Consider the following 20454-nt stretch of genomic DNA (forward strand, 5'->3'; position numbering starts at 1 on the left):
CTGGGCTTTGTCAAAACTTTTCAGCAGCCACCCGCTCCTTCCACACGTCGTTCCCATCGGGAGAAGGGCTGCCGGTGGTGAACGCAACCCGCAGCTTGTTCTCATCAGGCCTCTTGTAGTAGAGCCTCACAAATCCCTGATCGAACCCCACGGTGAGTGGCGAGTCCGGGGCGGCGATGAACTTTTTGACGTCGAAAGTATCGGCGCCCTTGGGACCTCGATACCATTCGGATGGCTTGTTTGCCTTGAAGTCGGCGACTGACTGAGTATAACAGACTTGCCTGATTTGGTTTGGTTCGCCAGCGTCGTCTTTCGGCTGTGTCTTTTGGATGTAGTACAAGCGAATCTGGCAGAACTCATTAGTAAAGAATGCGGCGGGCTCCTGTGAACTGGGGGAAAAACAGACTTGATATATCTCCTGGCCGCCCACTTTGTCCAAGTAATGGAATGCTGCAACCTTGCCAGGATGAGCCTCGACGATGGTCTTTTTTCCAACTAGAATTGCATTTTGCACCGCGTATTGCTGCGTATCAGGCTGGCCGCCGCCCGTTGGACTGAGCTCGGTGCCAGTATACCTCAACCAGGCAACGACGTTGGTTTTGGGATCGCTGTAGACAAGACCCGCGGTGCTGCCCCAGGAGAGGAAAGTCAGGTTGGATGGCACGATAGACATGTTGTTGAGGCGTTGATATGTGTCGGAAGGACGTACTGCAGGAGGTCAAGCTTGCCCCAGGCTTCAGACGGAGGTTCACTGCTTTATATAAGAGGAGATTCAACGTCGTTTCCACGTTCACGATGACCAGCGCCGCCTTCACGTAACGGAACAGCTGGACAGGTCTTGGACAGCCCTTCAAAGCTGATACTCAGCCAGCCTCACGCGCATCGACCTCGGGCCTGGACCATGAGGAGTTTCGTCGTCAGGCGCGGACTGAAGGGGGGTATGTTGCAAGAATATGCCTTGAAGGCGCAAAGTCATTGCTCTCCCTAGCAGATTCTGCGGTCAGGATTGGTTCAAGAAGTTGATGGCGACAGGACGTTCGAGGATCCACGTCCATCCACCCAGCCAGCCAGCCAGCCAGCCATTATCAGGTGGTGGGACGCCGCGTGGAATGGAGGACAGAAAATTCGGTGCTCCTCATCTCGGACTATTTGAACAACGGCGGGTGTCTTGAAAGAGCGCGCCCTGAGGAACCTGATGCATCCTTTGTGTAACATCGCCACACCAGTTCGGGAGAAGCTAAGGGTGGCTTGCTGAGATGGGAGCGTGCTGGGTCCTTGGAGAACCCTTGCTGCGGTTGATCGCGCATTCTGAGAGGACGATCCTCCATGCGAGCTGCATGCTGAAGTAGTCACAAGTGACCTACCCGTCCCCGTATTGTATGCAGAATTATGAAGTCCATTTCGGCAAGCCACGGAAAGAGCGGGTAGCTTATCTGCGCTCATATGCTTCCTTTTCATTGGTGTTTCTTCAATTCTTGTGGCTTAGCTGAGCAGAGCTGCTACTCAGCATGTCGAATGGAGAGAGCCGAGATTGCATTCCGTAAAGGCTTACAAATGGAGATGATTGCATTTCACTGTTGGCGCCTGGTTTTTAACTATGTGCAGGAGACGCCTATCCTGAGGCTGCCTTCAGAGGAGATGTGCATGGACTTGTATTTCGCAAATCCGATCCGGGAAAGGAAGTTAGAAGCTTGATAAATAACATGGTCTCGTCCACATACGCTCTATAGTAGAGCATTGAATTCGTCTAATGTAAGTGTGATGCTCTATATGAGGGTTAGTTCCTCAGCTATAGATATGTCACGAACCCGGTGCTATTACAAGCCCGATTAGGTCTCTCACCCAATTCGGGTTTGGAACCCAATGGTACTGGGGAATAGTACGGGAGAAGGTAGCAGGATACAACAGTAGGAAAGGGGATATAGCACTTCTACGTAAGTGCTATAATCCCCCACCCGAATTGGGTGGCTAGAAAGTAGGAGATGCATAAGCTGGTAGCTATCGGTTATTAGTGCCTCATGCCAGGCTCACGTGACACTAAGAGAGAGGAAAGACTTAAGAGCTCCTCTCACCCGGATCGTGAGAGGGAGGCTCTTCCTTCTTTCTTTGAGCGTTGAGTCGTTGTCAATAGGACCACTAAATAAAAAAGCACTCAGCTGCGTTAACTATTAGTGCCTACCGCGTAGTGGAGAGCTGCTCGGGGGCGCTCCTACCTCAGATGGCAGGGGTAGGAAGTCCTAAAGTGTGCCGACCATATGTCTATATGGACAGTCGGGGGCGACAGCATTCTCTGTGCAATTCCAAGTTATTTTAGCTCAGCCGGTGCTCTTTTACGTCCTTGGGAGTATTCTCATCGTCCATAATTAACGAAGGAGCGTGCTGGACTGGGCTCTCCGAAGTATTTGCCACGCTAGGGGTCCTTGTAATGTGCTCACGGCCATGCTCTCCCTGTGCTTGTATGGTGATGATCTAATTGCCTCGTCTTCGCTTCCTGGCCAACCCTGTTCTGCTTCCCTTGCGAATGATGTCCCGCTCGGCATGCTTGAACTTCTGGTTCCGCTTCTAGTCTACGGTCCGTCGTGTCGTGGGCATTGCTTGTCCTACGCATGCAGTTCTGATTGTCATCGCTCCTGTAGTGGCAGTTGTTGATGTTGGCCATGGGCTTCATTTGCCTCGTTGGCTACTGTGCTGACTACTGTGTCGGCTGCTGCGTTGACTGCTTTGTTGGCTGTATCACGGTTCCTCCGGAGGTATCGGCGGCCCGCGCACCCACAGCCTCCCGCTTCGATCTCACGAGGTAGTCGACTCCGACGGGAGTGGGAAACCAGTGTGATCTATGCAATCCTGAAGGATTCTCTCCAGAGAGTTCCCCTTGGGGTACAAGCGCAGACGGGGCATGGAAGGCATTCTTCCTTACAGTCAACGTACCCGAGGGAATGTGTTATGATCCACGAAATGATCATGACTCGTGCAGTCGAGAAGGCCTTGGCTCCAGATATGATGCCTGTCGGGAGATTAATGCGTGTCAGCGGAACGTGGTGCCAAGTGTGCTGTCCGTATACTTTCTACCGCTATTGGTGGACTGTCGCTTCCGAGTCATGCCAAGGGTTGTTGTCGTCCTATAGAGCAGACATATCGCACCGCGCATAATGCATGGCTTCAACAGTAGCCCGGCCACTCCGAGGTTAGGCAACTACCCAGTACGACTATGCAGACGTCGAACGTTTAATGCAGAGGTCCCCTGGCTGCTTGGCGGAGCTTTTGCCCTCTCGATCAAGCCGCAAGGGATTAGCGCGCGGGCTCTAGTCGCCAAGGCTCTCTCGACTAAGGGGTATGAGGGGGAGGACACACGCGCTGGGAACGACTACCAAGTACAAAAGAGGGGTCACCCCAGGGATCACTTGAAGGTAGGCATGAGAAGTCCACATGAGTGTAACTCTCTCTTCTATCAATGAGTGTATACATGCAGTTGGCCTTGGACGGGTACCCTCTGCTCCACGGGTCTCTGGCGTTGAGCACCAGAATGCGTCACGTAACTCAGCCTTGCCAGCCAGACCATGCTTCCCTATCTCAGGACTGGCTCCCTCCTATTCTTGCTTGAGGGGTTGCGTAAAAGATCGACTTGTAACACTTCTACCCTCACCGCACGGGCAGTGAATGATCTTTTACAGCCCAGGGCGCAAGTTTTGTTGAAAACCTCCCCCTTTTCCCACACCAACCATCCAATGTCAAGTTGCAATACTGCCACGGGCTCCCTTAACAGCAGTTGGCTTCGCAATAGACAATGCTACACCCAGATTAGCAAACAATTCCGGGTTTAACCAAGACGTTCCAATACTCACCAGGAAGCCGCGCAACTAAGGCAATCCTCGTTTCTGTTGAAATTGGCACATTGTGTTTGTCTCTCATAGCAACCATCACAGCTACCATAAGGACAGTCACGCTTCTGCAGGGCCGACGAATTCGCCCACTCGTCCTCTACCACGCTAAGGAATTCCAGTCCTTGTTCGTGGCTGATTGTCGCAGCGAGAACGGGGGAGAGGGACGCAGCGAGTGCCACAACAGACAAGAGCTTTGAGAGATACATTTGAGCGTGGTTGAGGCAGAAGTTGGATAGCTTCGGTACTTTCGCGGTGGTTCTACCTTCGATAGGGGTCAATAGAATTCGGATCAGTAACGAGGACAAACTCACTCAATGGAGGGAGGAAGGCCCCTTATGTACTTACACCAACTCTTTGTCTTGCGAATTCGCTCCTACAGCCACCTATGTCCCGCCAGATTTTCGGCCGAGACGGAATCCCGCTATTGCTCGTCATGTTACGCCCGCCTCCCCTCTCAACAGGGTACAACACTTGTCCTATACCAGTGAGACAGGGGGAATTGATGAGAGCAGACGTCACTTTGCCGACATCTATCCTCGCTGGGTATCGTTTCAACAGCTGTGTGGACTAACTCAGTGGCGGCTAAGCGTCATCGGGTAGTATTGTCGAAGTACAGTATCTCGGTGGGGACCACCACCAAGGGAGATTTGATCGGCGTTGACCTTGGACCGGCGTGAAAACTGTGACATTACTAGATGGGCGTGACATGTACCAAGATGCCCAGATAACGCTAATGCCTAGTGTGTCGTCCGTTCAGACAGAGAGGTCAGTTCGTTCCGAAGGCCGGGTGGGCGGCATGCCAGAAGAGGCAGGAACGCCAGGATGGGACTTGATATATGCAATCAATAGTACGCCTAGTGTTATCAGGGGAATCTGTAGATAAAACGCACTGCCAGGGACAGGGCGCCAGCTGTCAACGAACCAACGAAAGGAGCCTCGATCCTGTTGTTCTGTCCAATGCCGAGTCTCTCTAGCCTCTGATAACGACGGATGAGTGTTCGAAGCCTGGGAGACGTCTCATAGCTTCGACGTCCGTGATATGGACCCCCTGTTCGCGGTGCTTCCGGTTTGAGAATACTGGACGTGCTGTCTCTCTCTCCCCATTCACAGTCTAAACACACAATACAACCATGAGATCCTTCAAGGCCGCGACGGCACCCCGGCCTAGCACCTCCATACCTCGCCGCTGTTCACCCACGTAGAGGACGGCTTCTTCATCTCCTCGACATCGATCCCTTCTCAATATGGGCCGTTCTCTACCCTCCCTCGGACCATCCTCGCCCCGCAGGACCTCCCGCTCATCCCGGTCCACGAGGCTAGGACCATCCTATGAAATCGATCGATCCATTCAGTCAGCTCAATGATAGGCTTGACGATGGCAAAGTCCAGTTCGTTCCTTTATCGAATACCGTACCTACAGCTTTGGCCGGGCTCCTTCGGTGTTCACCCGATACCCTTTTGCCGCGTCCGCAGGCAGATCACAACCCCAGACTAATCTACAGTCCCAGTTGATCCTGTCTCTGTCGCCGATTCCGAGCGCTCTATCTGACACTCGGACGGCACGCGGAAGATGAAACTCGCCAACATTGCCTTCACCCTCCAGAACCCAACGTCGAGCAATTTCCATGGCGATGGCATCGCCGTCTCTTTCGGCGTCGAGGGCGAGCAGGACACCTGCCACGATCCACGCGAGAGTGAACATCAACTGCCGTCCCATGGCCAACGCTGACACCATGTCTGCGCGCTTGCTTTCTAGAGTCCCGGAAAACTCCGTCCAAGCTCGATCCAGTGTCTTCTTCAGCTCGGCGTCGCGGACGTGTGCGTTTGCTTGCTTGACCCAGTCGCCGAACCGTGACAGATATCGGGCGTCCTTGTTCAACAGATGTCTGACGACCTCACTGCTCAGCACGTTCGTGGTGCCTTCCCACGTCATGTTGGCGGCCGTGTCGCGCATCAGGCGCGAGATGTTGAACTCGGGCTCTTCGGGTTCGTCCAGATAGCCGACTCCGCCCATGGCCTCTTGACATTCCTGCAATGCAAGCGTTGCAGTCTTGCAGACGACAGCCTTGACGGTGGCCGTCAGCGTTCTCAAGATGACTTCTGCCTGCTCGCCCGGAGATGGGAGAGGCACGTATCCGTGTCGTTGGACATGCTCCGGGGGGAAGCCATTGTCCACGAAGCTCAGCAGACTCGTGGTGAAGAAGGCGAGCTGGAGGGCGCCTCGGTGCTTGACCTCCATGGTCGCCAGGAGCCGGAGGTGCATGGGGAACGTCGCCAGGGGCTGGTTGATGGTGGTCCGGACCGTGGCAAATGACTTGGCGATGGCCATGCCCCGTCGCCAGCATGACAGGGCGGTGATGAAATTGTGCGTTCGTGTGACATTCAAAAGCAGTGCGATCGTGGCGATTCCGCGGTCAAGGGGGCCGATCAAATGTGCTCTGACCTTGTCCAGGACCAGCTCGGCGGTCGGGAGTTCCTTGGTGCCCATTTTGTTCTTGAGACGATGGATGCGAATGCCGTTGGTGACTTCCTGCCTCCGGCCCTGAACGTTGATGGTCTTCCTGGTCGGTGCGACGAAGAGACTGAGCTGGCCGGATTCTGTCTTCGCCAGCATCAGGGCAATATTGCAGTCCGTCGCCGACGAGAAGAACTTGAATCCGGACACGAGGTAGTCGCCCTCTTCGATCGATCCGAATCGGCCTGTCTTTTTCGGAAGGGGAGAGTACACGGCCACGGTCTCCGAGTTCTGTACATCACTGCCGCCTGGCCGTTCGGTCATCCACTGCGACGAGATCCAGTTGCCCTCGCGGGCAGTCAAGAGACGATATATCTCATGAAACGGATGATCCGCCGGCACCGAGTCTAGTTGTTTGGCCACCAGCCGCGCAGCTCCACTGGTCATTGAAACCGGGCACGAATATACGGCTGAGGAGGCCGAGAAGGTGTAGTTGCTAAGCCATGGTCAGTGTCGCTCGCAGGAGATTTTCAAGACACAAAATCGCACTTACAAGGCATGCTGGACGAGTCTCCGATATTGTTGAAATTCCTCCTCGTAACCAAGCGCTATCACACTGGATACCATTCAGTGAGCGTCGAGGATGTAAAGGGATCACCAATTTCGTCGACGTACCCATTCTTTGATCCCCATTTGCCTAGTTCTTTCCACCCGTGGCTCGTCACCAGGCGATCATAAGGGTAGCGCGCACCCCAGACATTGTGAGTCTTGACGTGCGGCTGTTCAGACTCGGCGTTGGATATCAAGTCGTTGATCTCTTGTGAGACTGACTCGCCTGCAAACTTGCTGAGGCGGGGAATGACCTTTTGAAGGACATATGGCGGCAGGTACCATTCGAGAATCCGCTGATAAGAGCCATCCGACGTGAAAGGATTTGCCAGAGGTGGCGGAGCCAAAATGAATCCTTTATCCACGGTGGAGGCCTCGAGAGGAGCCATACTCGCAGTCGGTGTTGATAGAGCCAGAGCCAGAGCCAGAGCCAGGAGCTCTCACTCCCATGTCTGAAGTTGTCCAGTTCTTTAAAAGGTCTTAAGGCTAGTAATTGCCGACCCCATGGGGTTCTCAGCCGAGGAACGCCGAGGGGCCCGTTCTTCCCCAGGTCGGGATGCAGATTTCGCATGTGGAACGGTAATGGCACTCAAATGACAAGGACATCCAGCCGGATTATCTCTGATGCTGGCCTGCTTTACAAAGCCGAGGACTCGGCGTAAGACGGCAGTGTCACAAGAACGGTGGGGCACGAATGCTCATTCCAGCCGGCCACCTATTCCGCCTCTCCGAGATTTGATGGACTGTTAAGATTTATAGGTGATGGACAGACACAGGCATTCGCTGCTGACGGGTTCTTTCCTGTGCGAACGTGGTCTGGTTGCCTCAATCCAGTATGGCTGTAACGACAGCAGAGCACATCATGCCAGGAAAAGATAGATTCGACGCCCACTCCAGCCAGCCGAAGCCCCTTTGGAAGCCGACAGTGCCGTTCGATCAGATCCCCTTGAACGTTTACCGGGAACATGTCAACAAGAAATTCCAACAGCAGCTGAAGAACTCTCACGAGCTACACCAATGGACCGTCACGGAGCCACAAGCGTTCTGGATAGATCTCTGGGATTATGTCGGCTTGATACCCACGTTGCCTCCAGGGACAACGCGAGCATACGACCCTGACATCCCCATCTCAGACGTTCCGCCATTCTTTGAAGGCGCTACCATCAACTACGCCGAGAATGTATTGACTCAGCCACGTGTTGCGGACCATACCCCGGCCCTCATAGGGCTCAAGGAAGGCCAGGGGCTCGACGGCGAAGTCTGGACGTGGTCGGAGCTGCGGGAACAAGTTCGCAAAGTCCGAAGTGCTCTGCTGAGAAGCAGCGTCCGGCGGGGTGATCGGGTGGCGGCCCTGGTCTCGACGTCGGTCTGGTCGGTGGCCTTGTTTCTGGCCACGGCCAGCATTGGAGCCGTCTTCACGTCGATCGCGCCGGATCTCGGCCTCGAGGTAAGCTGTCGAACGACAAGAGATACGGCACGAACCGCTCTGCTGACCTATCTATCCAAAGGGATGTGTTTCCCGATTGCAACAAGTGCAGCCGTCCATCTTGTTTGCAGATAGCCACTGCACATACAAGGGGCGACAAAATTCCAACGCGACCAAGATCTCGAACATCGTGACAGCACTAGAAGCGACACCAGAGGTGTTTGTCATACCCACGGGAGGAGTATCAGGGAATTTTCAGACGCTGTCTGACTTCCTGGCCCGATCGAGAAGCAGCGACAAGATCGAGTTCGCAAGATTGCCCTTTACCACGCCGCTCTACATCCTCTACTCCAGCGGGACTTCGGGTCCTCCGAAATGCCTCGTACACAGCCACGCCACCATCCTCCAGCACAAGAAGGTCGGGATGCTGCACAACTCGCTTCAACCGGGCGAGGTTGTCTTCCAGTACTCGAGCACGTCGTGGGTGCTCTGGAACATCATGATTGGCCACCTCGCCATGGGCGCGACTCTGGTCCTGTATGATGGGTCACCCACCTGGCCGGAGCCGCAACGGATGCTTCAGATTGTCGAGAAATTCAAGGTGAATTACTGGGGTGCCTCTCCAAAATATCTGAAGGAACTCGAATCGACGGGCTGTAAGCCAAAGACGGAATTTGACCTCTCCCATCTTCGGATGGTCCAGACGGGCGGCTCACACCTTGCTTCGGATCAGTACCACTGGTTCTACGACGTCTTCCCCTCGGCCGTGCATCTCACGAGCGTGACTGGCGGAACTGACCTGGTCACGTCTTGGTGCGGCACCGATCCCGCCGGTCCCGTGTACCCGGGAGAAATTCAAATGCCCATCCTGGGGCACGACGTCGACATCGCAGATCCGGTGGATGGCCATTCCATCAAAGTGACCGGCCAAGCTGGGGAGTTCGTGTGTCGCAAACCATTCCCTTCCATGCCCGTGTGCATATGGGGAGATGCGACGGGCGAGAAGTACCGAGCATCGTATTTCAGCCGGTACTCATTTCCGTGTTGGGCGCAGCACGATTGGGCGAGCGTCAATCCATTGACAGGAGGTTGGATCGTCCATGGAAGAAGGTACGTTTGAGACAAATAGATACGCTTTGAAGAAGAAAAAGCTTGCATACCATACTAACCAAACCCGTGTGGTGCACAGCGACGGCGTCCTCAATCCCCAAGGCATCCGTTTTGGCTCGGCAGAAATCTACTCCATCACAGAAGCGGCGCCGTTCCCCAGCAAAATCGTCGCCACACTCTGCGTTGGGCGGAAGAGGCAGGGTCTTGACTCGGACGAGTCGGTCTTCCTCTTTGTCGTCATGCGTCCGGGACACGACTTCACCAGACCTCTGCAGAGAGCACTCAAGGATGCCATCCGTCGCGGGCTGAGTGCTAGACATGTGCCCCGCTTCGTGGTCGAGGTCAAGGAGATTCCCATGACGTCGAATGGGAAGAAAGTCGAGACGCTCGTGAAGGAGGTCATTTCCACGGGGAAAATGCCGCGCACCATCAGCTCTACCGTGGTCAACTCCAGTTGCCTCGAGGACTTTCGACAGTTCTACCACCTCGAGCCAGAGCTGGGTGCGAAATTGTGAACTATATAATGATGGTTGGGATGATTCTCTCGGTGTCGAGGACTGCAACCACATGTCAAACAGAGACCTTTCCATGAATGAGAGGATAAGCGAGTCAGGCAAATCAACGCTTTCTCTTCTTTGCATAAACGAGAGGGTGACATTGAGGAGCAAATAGATGAAATTGAAATTGGACGCGCGTGATGAGGTGTACAGGACCTATCCTGTAATTCTGACCTGTCTTGTATGACTATTTCGTTCGCTGGGCTAGGGAAGGCACATAAGCCCCGGAATATTCAGTACACGATTCCTGACCCGTTGTATGCCGAGGACGGGAAACTCCTTCTTGAAGCCTCGGCCGGGCCAGATGTTGCAGTCTTACTAGCACATCGCATCCAAGTCATTTCCAGTTTTCTGCTTCGGCTTGTACTGAGGGGAACTAGGGCTTACGCCGGCAAGACTGGGAATGCGACGGTGGGGGTTAATAAGGTGGGGACGGATCATTATTACATAGGTACTGTACCTTTGTGCATCGGCTCGCCGGCGCCCACGGCACGGCGTTTTTGCATCCGAGACCTTTGGGTCAGCGACAACCTGTGATGATGCCAGGATGGACCAGGACAAGAAGGGCATGTGACTTGTGCCATCGAAGAAAGGTATATTATGCCCATGCTCGACAAGACGTTGATCCGGTACGCCGGCGGCTAATTAATGCATCAATTCATCACAGATCAAATGTGACGTTGATGCAGAGCTCCAGTCATGTAGCAACTGCAAACTGGGCGGCCACCCTTGCAGACCTCACCAGAGGAAGCGCCCGAGATATCTATCAACAGGTGGTGGTCCAGAAACACCAACATCCACCCAGACCGCTGACTATGTCACCTTGACATCGGAGGAGGCGGTATCCCCGGCTCCTCGCGAACCTCAGCGCGGCGGAGCATCCACGCGAATTTTCCAGAATGCTGCTGAGATCGGAAGCCTCGGTCAGTTTCCCTTCACTCTGCGTAGCGAACCAGCAGACACGCAACCGGCGTCAGATGGCTTCGCGGGGGATTCTCAAGACGCAGCTCCTCAGTCGCCGGTGTATGTCGCGACCGTGGAAAGCCACGTTGGCCGGAGTGACTATATCGGAGCCGGCGAGGTGAGCTTTCGCGAGGAGATGGGCCAGGCACAAAGTCCTGCTTCTGGCTTGAGCCAGACCGACATGCATCTGCTTCAAGTACAAAAAGCGTTTGACTCGCCGCAGCGATCGGTTGTCGCAAGTCTGATCGACTGTTACTTCGAATATTGCTCGGCATGGGTCCCCATCCTGGAGCCTGCCGCGGTGGAAGAAGTTCAAAGCAACGGGTCGTCGCCACTGTTGTTGAATGCCCTCCTCCTTGCCGGCAGCCGTGTGACATCAAATGACCTCTTGGCCGCGTTGGCCGAGGATTTCTATCGAAAGGCAAGGCTGTTATTCATCCTGGGCCATGAAAGAGATCCGCTCAACTCCATCATTGCCGTCACTCTACTCCAGTGGTACAATCCGACGGGACCCGAGCGCATTTCCACAAGTACCAGTGGGTTTTGGGTCCGTATCTCGGCCGGATTGGCATATCAGACTGGACTCCACAAGGAGCCTGTTGCGGCGAAAGACAGGGGCCTTCGGCGCAGGCTGTGGTGGGCCATAGTGGTGAGTGTGTAGTCTCTCGGCCCTTGATCGTTTGATCAACTAGTTACTAAGACGAGAGAAAAAAAGGCGCGAGACGACATAATTTCCGTCGGGACAGGCAGACCAAGAACCATCAATCTGGACGACAGCGACGTCGCACCACCCACAATCCATGATTTCCCAGCCCCCAATAGCAAAGCACGCTTGTTTGTGGCATTCTCTGGGATCATCCGCCTCTTAGGCGATCTGACCGAGAACATCCGACGGAAGACCGTGACAGCGACGAAGCGGGCAAATCTCGAAAACGCCCTCTATCGCTGGGTCAAAGACTTACCACCCAGTTTTCGTCTCTTCCATCCATCATCCCAGAAGCTCAACCCGTATAGCTTCGAGGCCAGACAGCTCCTAGTGCCCTACTTGGTGACTTTGTTCATCTTGGCCCGACACTCGCCCGGACAGAACAGGACTCTCCGAGTGTCCTTCATAGCATCCTCCTTCGTGGTGGGTATCTTTGAAGATTTCTTGAATCGGGGCGAACTCTGCCATTGTGGCCCGGTCTTCTCCTTCTATGCCTTTGCGGCGGGGCTGGCTCAGATGCCTGCCCTGAGGTACAGAACTCTCGCACAAAGTGCGACAGAGTCATTCTCCATCATCCAGTCTTCCCTGACGGAGCTGATGAAGAGGTGGGGCTCGGCCGAAGGTGCGCTGGCCGTCTTGGTCGAAATGAAAAAGCTCACATTGCAGCGTCCAAGCCTTGGGGATGTGCCGAGTCAAGGATCGACAGACTTTGCGCCCTTCTTTGACGATTTTGGTCCAGAGCTTTGCAGACACTACTGGCTTTTGGAACGGTCTGGTCAGATTCCAAATGCTCCTCCTTCGCTATCGTCGTGTTTTGGCCAGGCAGATGTGAGTGAGCCGCGATCGGACCGTGAGATGGAGGACTCGGTCGACAGACTTCGCCCTCACACGTCGGTGGACCCGTCAGTCCTCAATACTGAGCATGCCGATCCTATGCTCATGAGTCAGAACCCCATCTTCTTCGATGACCTTGACCCTTCTGGTCGGTGGATAGACGACTTGGGACTGGGTCTGGCGACTTACTAAGTCTTTACCCGGCCAAGGCCGGTGGCGCAGGCTACTTGCAGAGACGAATTCTGAGTTGTGGTGCGAAGCGGACGGGCGTTTGTGGACCTGGTGATTTCCCTTGTCATAAGGTGCCTGTGCTGGGAGGCTGGAGTGAGGTCGCATTCACGCAGCGCGAAGCAAAGTGGTCGAATGAAGGAGAGTTGTCTTTCCCAAGCGTAAACCACGTTGATCTCAGGCAGCCTCTGAGAGCGTGCAAAGCGTACGAAGTCTCCGCGCAGCAAGTCGGCCAGGCTTCATAAGTTGTTTTGCCTTCCCGGGCGACTAGAGATTGCTTTAGTCGGCATCAGGCATCAAGCAGATCATCGCATCAGGCGAGAAGAATCGAGGCCATCGCGTGTAGCTGGTGGGATCGAGGCGACGGAAGAATGTCTCGGAATTTACGCTACAGTGATCCTCCGACGGTGCTGCTTGGGTGACCACCATGATTACTGCCGGTCGACACAAATTATGTACCTTGACACGAACCGGATTCCATGCGGCTCCGATTCATCAACCCCAGCCGGCCTAATAATGTTCCCAGATACCCCGACTCGCTATCTCGCCGACATTCCCATCCAAATCGCCAAAGTACACGCTTTTCCCACCCCGCGGCCAATTGACCTTTCCCAGAATCTGCACGTCTTTCGCTTCGAACCACTTCTCCCAAACCTGCACGTCCTCGGGCGCGGAAACGGCCAGGCAGAAATGCTGGTTCAATCTCCCTGGAGTATCAACTCGATTTGAGCTCGGGTGTGATGAACTGCCCGCATCCGAGCCCGACAGCAGCAGGTTGAGGATATCCTGTGAAGGTCCGTGGCCTGGGATCGTGCCGCGATTATCCGGCATTTGGCTATCCAGCGCGGTGGCGCCGAGCTGGAAAAGGAGCAACGTCGTCTGGGACAAGGCGAAGCCGGACATGCGAGCCTGGGGGGGGAAACGCTTTATGTAAGCGGTAGTGCCCTCACCAGGCGGAGGAGGAATAAAACCTAGTTACGAGGCAGAGGGGTGTTAATACGGACATTATTCAGAAATGGATCAATGCCAAGCACGTTCTTGTAGAAGTCTGTGGCTGCTGTGATGTCCTTGACCATGAGACATGTCTCGAGGATGTGCGAGATTGCGGGTGGCTTTTGTGCTGCGGGAGCGAGGGAAGTGTCTGTCTTGTTCTTGTTCTGTGCCATGTCCGACTTAGACGCTGCCAACGTTCTGCTGCTACCGGTCGGCTTAACAGAGAAATGCACGTGGTGGAAGTTGCGTAGACGATGAGGCGTTTTTGGCACAATAGTAAAAATGAAGAAGCTTGCGCGCCTCATCTGAGCAGATGCTCGTCGTGAGATACTGTCCTGTTGTCTGCGTTCCGTTCCGGATCGCTTCTGGCTTTTCCTGCTGCGTAATTCATGTTGTGATGTGACGAGGCACCATTGGCGGACAGCCGTGGTCAGTGGGCGCAGTATGAAGGATGGAGTCGAAGATTGTGTGTAAGCAACGATCTAGACTTCGAGATGTTTTGCGGGGTACTTGGCGGTGCTAATCGAGGGGTGCCTCGGGTGCTTAGGGGCGCGAGCGGGTGTTCTAGGTGCTAGCTAATTAAGGTCTAGGTCCTGTCCTCGTCCTAGGTTGCTATGTTGCTGCTGTAGTTAAAGAGGCTTAGCTAAGTTGAGGTGCTTACTGGCACCACTACTGTAGTTACGGTAGCAGCCCCGAATGCTCACACCGGTGCCGCATCAAAATGCAATAATTTAGCACCTTATGATCTTCGTCGAAGCCGTTCAAGACCCATTGAATCCTACCAGAACATGAACTTCCTGTGAAGTTTGAGCAAAGGTACCCACTCATTCCGTTTTGCCTAGACCGCCATGTGCGACGAACATGCCAGTATTTCAATGCAGACAGGGAAGACGAGTTGTTGACTTTACGGTAGGAGCAAGCCTGCCACGTGACGAGGCTGCATCCCTTTACACCCGACACCAGCGCATTCAATATTACCAACGAGACAGGTGGCAGGTCCTGTCCGCTTAGATCAGGTCAATTTCTCGACGAATTTGAGACGGGAGCGTCTGCAAGTCCATAACAGCGGCATCCCACCCCCCACTCCCTTGTTCCTCAACTATTTGCCCTCCCCCGAAAGCCACACCTCGAACGCCCTATTCGTGTCAGCGACCGAGTCGAAGCCCAGCATCTTCCTCTGATATCCGACGTCGGCCCAGATCCACCGCGACGGCTTGACCCAGTCCGCCTGTGCTAGTTCTCTGTCCCTCGCCTCTTGTTCTGGCGAGTCGTGCATGTGGACTACAGAAGTACGTCAGTGTCTGCAGAAACTTTCTGACTCGGGTCAACTCACACATATATCGGTTTGCGATCGCTCCTTTGACATTCGTGGTGGTGCGCTTCTTCCGCAACGACTCGAAAAGGAGCAGGATCGAGTTGATGTGCGCGCGCTTGTCTTGGTCACCTCGGGGCAATCTCTCGGTGGTTAGAAGACGACCGAGCAAGAGACCGAGGACCAGTCCGTCTTCTACCGCCATGGCGGCGCCCTGCGCTTGATAGGGCAGACTGGGGTGTGAGGCGTCGCCTATGAGCACGATGTTGTCCTTGACCCACGTGCGGAGCTCTGGGATAAGCGTCAGTTACTGAGCCATGTCATGGAAGATGTATAGCGCGGTGGCGGGGCTGGACTTCCGGGCTGCGTATACCTTCATGGTGGCACAACTTCCACTTCAACACGGTGCTATGGCATGATATGATCTTTGTGAGTCTGCACTGCGATCAGCACACCACACCCCAATGCTTTGATTGTGGAAAGGAAATGGACTGACACCGGGTCCCAACCTTCGTATGTCATTTTCATCTCGTCGACATCGCCGGCTGCTGTCCGAGAGCCTGCGGGCAGGTCATCAGGCCGGCTGGGACGTAACGTTAGTGGACTTTGATATGTCTTGACAGTCACGGCGATACAACTTACATCAAAACCAGGTTAAACGCCGTGCTGTTCTTCACGGGATAGAACACGCTATGGCGATCAGGGCCGATCCAGTTATAGGTGCAGCGCGAGTTGATGAGCTCGTCGATACTCGGATCCTGGAAAGCCTCAAGTTGTGCTCTGGAGAAGGTCCCACGATACGCCAGGTCTCCCGTGGGCACTGGTGGCGAAGGCTGTCCTAGGACCACGTCTCTAGTTGCGGACCAAAGACCTAGCGCGGATCAGTCCAGGTGGGAAGCTCTTTCAGATACCGCAAAACGTACCGTCCGCGCCTACTATCACATCTGCGGTGATCGCTTCTCCTCCTTCGAGCACGACTTGCGGCGCGTCAGAAGACTTGATATCGACCACCTTGGAGTTCAGTCGGAGTTGAGCCCCGAGTCGGACCGCCTCGTCCAGCATCACGCCATGATAATCGGCTCGATGGATCACGCTGTCCGTCTCAGCCGGGGGATATTCGCGTGCGGTTTTGAGGGCTGACTTACTACCACGGACCATTGAAGTCTCGGACCATCTTCTCTCCACCTATCCTGCTGCACAGGATCTTGCCATCCTTGTATCGTTTTAGATGGTTCGCGTTGATCTGGATGGCGCCAGCGTCTCGGAGCTTCTGCTCGAGGCCGAAATGCTGGATCACGCGTGCTGCGTTCGGTGGGATCTGTATGCCGGCACCTATCTGAAGGATGGCTATCAGGCATGGAAATGAGAACCGCACTGTCTTGTCCAACCTACAGGTGATATTGCTGGTGCTTGTTCGAGGATCGTCACTTCACATCCTCCGCGTAGACATGAGATCGCGGCAGCAAGCCCACCTATGAATGGTCAGCGTCTTGGTGCGGTGTAATCGGGAACGAAACCCTACCCAGTCCGGCTCCTACTACTATGACCTTGAAAGGTTGCTGCTTCTGGTCAGGGTCAGCATATACATCTTGAGCCCATCATAAATACACGTACAGCACCGGGTTCTGTCGTCATTTTACTATCTGTCGTCCGGTCGTGAAAGCCCTGACTAGGTCGTACGTAGACAGCACGCGCTCCATGATACGACGCATCACAGCAAGTATTATATCTCTCTTGTCGATGGTCGTCACCACCCAGTCAGGTGCGGATGCCAGTGCCTGCCCTGGGCGAGCTAATTCTCCACATTGGGGGGGGGGTATGCGAGACGGTTTCGGGAAGATTGTCGCCGCCGAATGTGGGGAACGGGCGGCGCGGTGCTGGTCGTCCGTCGGAACGCCGTGGTCTGTTTCCGACCTCATCGACCCTTGCCAGCTCATCATTGACAAACGAACTGCTGGGTACATGGCTATCATTGGATCATCAGGTCATTGAGGCGGGAAGATGCCACCTCTGTCTCGACGTCGCCCCAGCCCGCGTCCCTGATGGCGGAATGCCATGATTTCCCGCGCGGCTTTTCAGATGTGTGCCTTACTGCCTGGCATCGCCTGCCTGGAAGCACATTCCCATTCCTTGACAAGGTTCCAGGCGGGACTGCTTTGCCATGTACGATGAAAACACATCTCCATAACCTCGGCGCCGCCCTGGTCGTGCTCGGACTCGGTCATACTAGTTCTGCTCTGGGTCCGAGCGATGTCTAATCGTATGCCGTAGACACATGAACGGCGGCGGCCCGTAAATACAAGCCAGTCTTGACCCAGCGTCAATCAAGGGAAGCCACTGTCTTCGACATACTACAGGACGGGGACATGGAAGCGCAGTCCTCCGTGCAAATTCCCGCCATTGTGATTTGAGAAACTGGCGATAAGAGCCGGACTTGCCCAGATAGGTATTGATCGTAACGATACATTCAAATCTCCCCTACTCCTACTCTGTCTTCACACTGCAGCCGACTTCCTGCGACAATAAGTATCCGCATAACCGCCTGTTCGGCTTCCATCTGCCGCATGCTAAGTGGTCTCAACCTCGCTGGGTACGAGCAGACCATAACAGCTGTACGCGGTCGGTCATGCAGTCTCAACATAGACCTCTAGGCCCTTTTGGTGCACAAAGAACGTATTCCAGATATGTAGTTTCTTGTTGGGATCCACAAGTCTGAGCTGTAAACCATGCATCTCGGTCAGCAAGCGCTATATCGAGACATTTGGGCGCAGGATATAACAGGTCATTGCACGATCAAACTCACCTTGAATCTCTTCAGCAGCAGTGGCACTAATTTGTGGACCTCCAGGAGACTTATATTCTTCCCGATGCACGTCCTTTTGCCGCTTCCGAAGGCCATGAAACATCGTTCCATCTCGCCTTTCTCCTCTTCATCCGCCTCCAGCCACCGCTCCGGGTGAAATTCCTCGACCGAGTACCGCCGTCCGTAGACTCGTTTGGCCTTGTGGATGACGGCTGGGTTGCAGCCCACGACGGTGCCTTCGGGGAAGAAGCGGCCGCACAACGTTGCGCCGCCTTGTGGAACAATGCGTTCGAGAAGCAGGCCGACGGGCGTGTGCAGGCGGAGCGCTTCCTTGACGACGGCGCCTAGGTAAGGTAGGTGGCTTGTTTCGTGCCATCGGGGGAGGGCCGAGAGATTAGCGTCCTCGAGTTCAGTCTTTAATTTTGTCATTGTGGACGGGTTGAGGAGGAGGAAGTCTACGCACAGAACGTCAACAGTGATGCACGATCTGGTGGCTCATTCCGAGAAGCACCCACGGAAAATGGCACGCAGCGTGATTGCAGTGGTGTCCGAACCCGCGTTGATGTTGCTCAGCGACCATCCCAGCAACTGTGGTTGCGGGATCGACCCATGGTACTTGTCGAAAGCCGAGATGAACTTGGCCGTGAAGTCTGTTCGATCCTTGAAATCGAGTGGCGCTTTCTCACTGCCCTGCAGACGAAGCCTATCCGCTTCTTCAATGCGAGGCTTCAGAAAATTCAGGACAAATCTCGAAACCTCCAACTTGTCCTTCTCAAGCGCCTCGCCCCAGAGCCTGTTCTTTCCCAGCCACAGATCCAGCCAGGGCATTTGACCCACAATAGCGGTGTATGCCCCAGACTTGGTCAGCGTCTTAATGATGTCGCCAACATCTTTGCCTTGCTCGAGGAACCCGAACCGGTTGCTGAAGGTCATTTCGCCAATGACGTCGAAGGCATACCAGTGAAGCCACTCGCCGAAATCGCAGACTCTGCCGGTGTTGGCATATTGCTTCGACAGTTGCTCTACCAGTACCCGTGAGGTGCTATCCACGAAGGGTTCGTAGCCGAGTAAGCTCGTCATAGCGTAGGCATGAGCAATGGGTCTCTTTGCGGTCTTGTGTTGGTCTTCGTCCGTCATCATAAACAGCGACGCGACTCGCTTGCCGTTGACGAGAGGCTGTGCCACTCGATAGAAATCTGACTGAAGTTCATTGTGTTATATTACGCCCGGGAAAGATGCAAACCGTTCTGGAGCCTCACCTTCGGAAACAGCCTTGAAATACCATATATCTGCCTGATCTCCCGCGGATCTCCCACACTGATGCAATTGGGTCCAATCCGCACCAAGTCCCCATGTCGCTCATGCAGAGCCTGCAGAATGAGTTCGAACCTGCCATCGTAGACAGCGCACAAGCGCCAGAGATCAGTAAAAGAGGCCGCAAATGGTCCGGGAACCGATCCCAGGCCAGCCGCGAATCTCTGGTAGATAACCAACACAAGCCCTGAGTAAAGCAGTAGCCCTCCAACGATTGTCGCCCAGGTCCAAGCGCTTTGGGCCATGCTTTCAGGACCGGCTTCAGCTCGTTAGCAAAGACGAATACATCAGATTCAGGCGACAGAGCCAGTCCATGTTAATACCTCGCACCATCGGCAAGCGTCTCCAGCTACACAGTAGACCCATTGCTGATTACTGGTTACTTAACTAGGACGAAATCAGTATAGAGACCAGCCTCCACCTCTTTTGCTATGGCGGATTGTGCGGGGAAGGGACGGTGTCATGGGTGTCCCAGGAGGGCCCTCACCACCAGCATTTGCGGCAATCATTTGCCGAGAAGATTTCAGGTGCGGCGGACGGTGTAATTTCTGGTCTGTTTTGTGAGCCGATTCCGAGCCCTGCGGAAGCCTTCCCTGGACGTGAGCTGATCCTGACACTCGGCAGACCAGGCAGTTCAAGAGAGCCCGACCATACTGTATGATGAAGCACGCGCTTGTCAAGTAAATCCTGGCTAGCTGGGGATTCAAGGCTTTGGTCGATCAGCTCTGAGCTCCGTCGCTCCCTATGAGCTACTCGAGAAAATGTCAGGGAGCGCCTACCCTGGCGAGAACAGTGGCCTGCTAAATACCTCTATGAGCTCCGATCCACAACAAACGGTCCTGTAGCCTACAAAGGCCGAATCTGGCCCAAGCTGGTAGGGTATCGACTCCAACCCATGGAGAGCCCTCGAGACAGGCTGTGGTTTGGCGAAATCATGCGGCAGCCATACAAGAAATCGCTCAGGGCAAACCCATTGCTCTCTGCTTGCGAGACATCCAGAGCATGGTGCCTGCAGGGAGGACGTCGACTCCCGGTATGTAAGCCCGCATTGGGATGGCACATTCGAATGCTGTCGATAGACACGATGTGGAAGCCGGGAGACATTTTGCTGCCAAATGACGCAACGAGGACAGCGCATCGTGTTCAGATGTAGCCACCACATGGTCGAGTGACCTGATGCACCTCACGCAGGATGGAGAGGATGCGGCCAGTTGATATACTGCTGATTGACCGTCGGCGTCGCCTGGGCTTCGATCGTACCGG

At 54.6% G+C, this 20454-nt stretch overlaps 7 protein-coding genes across 7 annotated transcripts; 2 read left to right on the forward strand and 5 right to left on the reverse strand.

The window, feature by feature from the left end:
* Positions 1 to 10: 10 nt before the first annotated feature.
* Positions 11 to 673, reverse strand: G647_07505 (uncharacterized protein; the record flags this gene model as incomplete). Its single annotated transcript, XM_008731820.1, has 2 exons — positions 11 to 346; positions 407 to 673. 2 exons carry the CDS (start codon positions 671 to 673, stop codon positions 11 to 13), a joined length of 603 nt encoding a protein of 200 aa, XP_008730042.1.
* A 4622-nt stretch (positions 674 to 5295) lies between these two features.
* G647_07506 (uncharacterized protein) lies at positions 5296 to 7334 on the reverse strand (the record flags this gene model as incomplete). Its single annotated transcript, XM_008731821.1, has 3 exons — positions 5296 to 6832; positions 6890 to 6952; positions 7012 to 7334. The coding sequence occupies 3 exons, from the start codon at positions 7332 to 7334 to the stop codon at positions 5296 to 5298; spliced, it is 1923 nt and encodes a 640-aa protein (XP_008730043.1).
* A 473-nt stretch (positions 7335 to 7807) lies between these two features.
* Positions 7808 to 9996, forward strand: G647_07507 (acetoacetate-CoA ligase; the record flags this gene model as incomplete). The annotated part of the gene is made up of 3 exons (XM_008731822.1): positions 7808 to 8392; positions 8454 to 9481; positions 9561 to 9996. 3 exons carry the CDS (start codon positions 7808 to 7810, stop codon positions 9994 to 9996), a joined length of 2049 nt encoding a protein of 682 aa, XP_008730044.1.
* Positions 9997 to 10638: 642 nt separating this feature from the next.
* Positions 10639 to 12733, forward strand: G647_07508 (uncharacterized protein; the record flags this gene model as incomplete). The annotated part of the gene is made up of 3 exons (XM_008731823.1): positions 10639 to 10667; positions 10774 to 11650; positions 11717 to 12733. 3 exons carry the CDS (start codon positions 10639 to 10641, stop codon positions 12731 to 12733), a joined length of 1923 nt encoding a protein of 640 aa, XP_008730045.1.
* A 546-nt stretch (positions 12734 to 13279) lies between these two features.
* G647_07509 (uncharacterized protein) lies at positions 13280 to 13935 on the reverse strand (the record flags this gene model as incomplete). Its single annotated transcript, XM_008731824.1, has 2 exons — positions 13280 to 13678; positions 13774 to 13935. The coding sequence occupies 2 exons, from the start codon at positions 13933 to 13935 to the stop codon at positions 13280 to 13282; spliced, it is 561 nt and encodes a 186-aa protein (XP_008730046.1).
* Positions 13936 to 14861: 926 nt separating this feature from the next.
* G647_07510 (uncharacterized protein) lies at positions 14862 to 16709 on the reverse strand (the record flags this gene model as incomplete). The annotated part of the gene is made up of 10 exons (XM_008731825.1): positions 14862 to 15043; positions 15096 to 15365; positions 15448 to 15509; positions 15571 to 15657; positions 15717 to 15945; positions 15998 to 16167; positions 16220 to 16410; positions 16467 to 16546; positions 16597 to 16639; positions 16689 to 16709. The coding sequence occupies 10 exons, from the start codon at positions 16707 to 16709 to the stop codon at positions 14862 to 14864; spliced, it is 1335 nt and encodes a 444-aa protein (XP_008730047.1).
* Positions 16710 to 17856: 1147 nt separating this feature from the next.
* G647_07511 (uncharacterized protein) lies at positions 17857 to 19436 on the reverse strand (the record flags this gene model as incomplete). The annotated part of the gene is made up of 3 exons (XM_008731826.1): positions 17857 to 18332; positions 18393 to 19077; positions 19137 to 19436. 3 exons carry the CDS (start codon positions 19434 to 19436, stop codon positions 17857 to 17859), a joined length of 1461 nt encoding a protein of 486 aa, XP_008730048.1.
* Positions 19437 to 20454: the final 1018 nt, after the last annotated feature.

Source organism: Cladophialophora carrionii (assembly GCF_000365165.1).
Source record: "Cladophialophora carrionii CBS 160.54 unplaced genomic scaffold supercont1.6, whole genome shotgun sequence".
Taxonomy (NCBI): domain Eukaryota; kingdom Fungi; phylum Ascomycota; class Eurotiomycetes; order Chaetothyriales; family Herpotrichiellaceae; genus Cladophialophora; species Cladophialophora carrionii.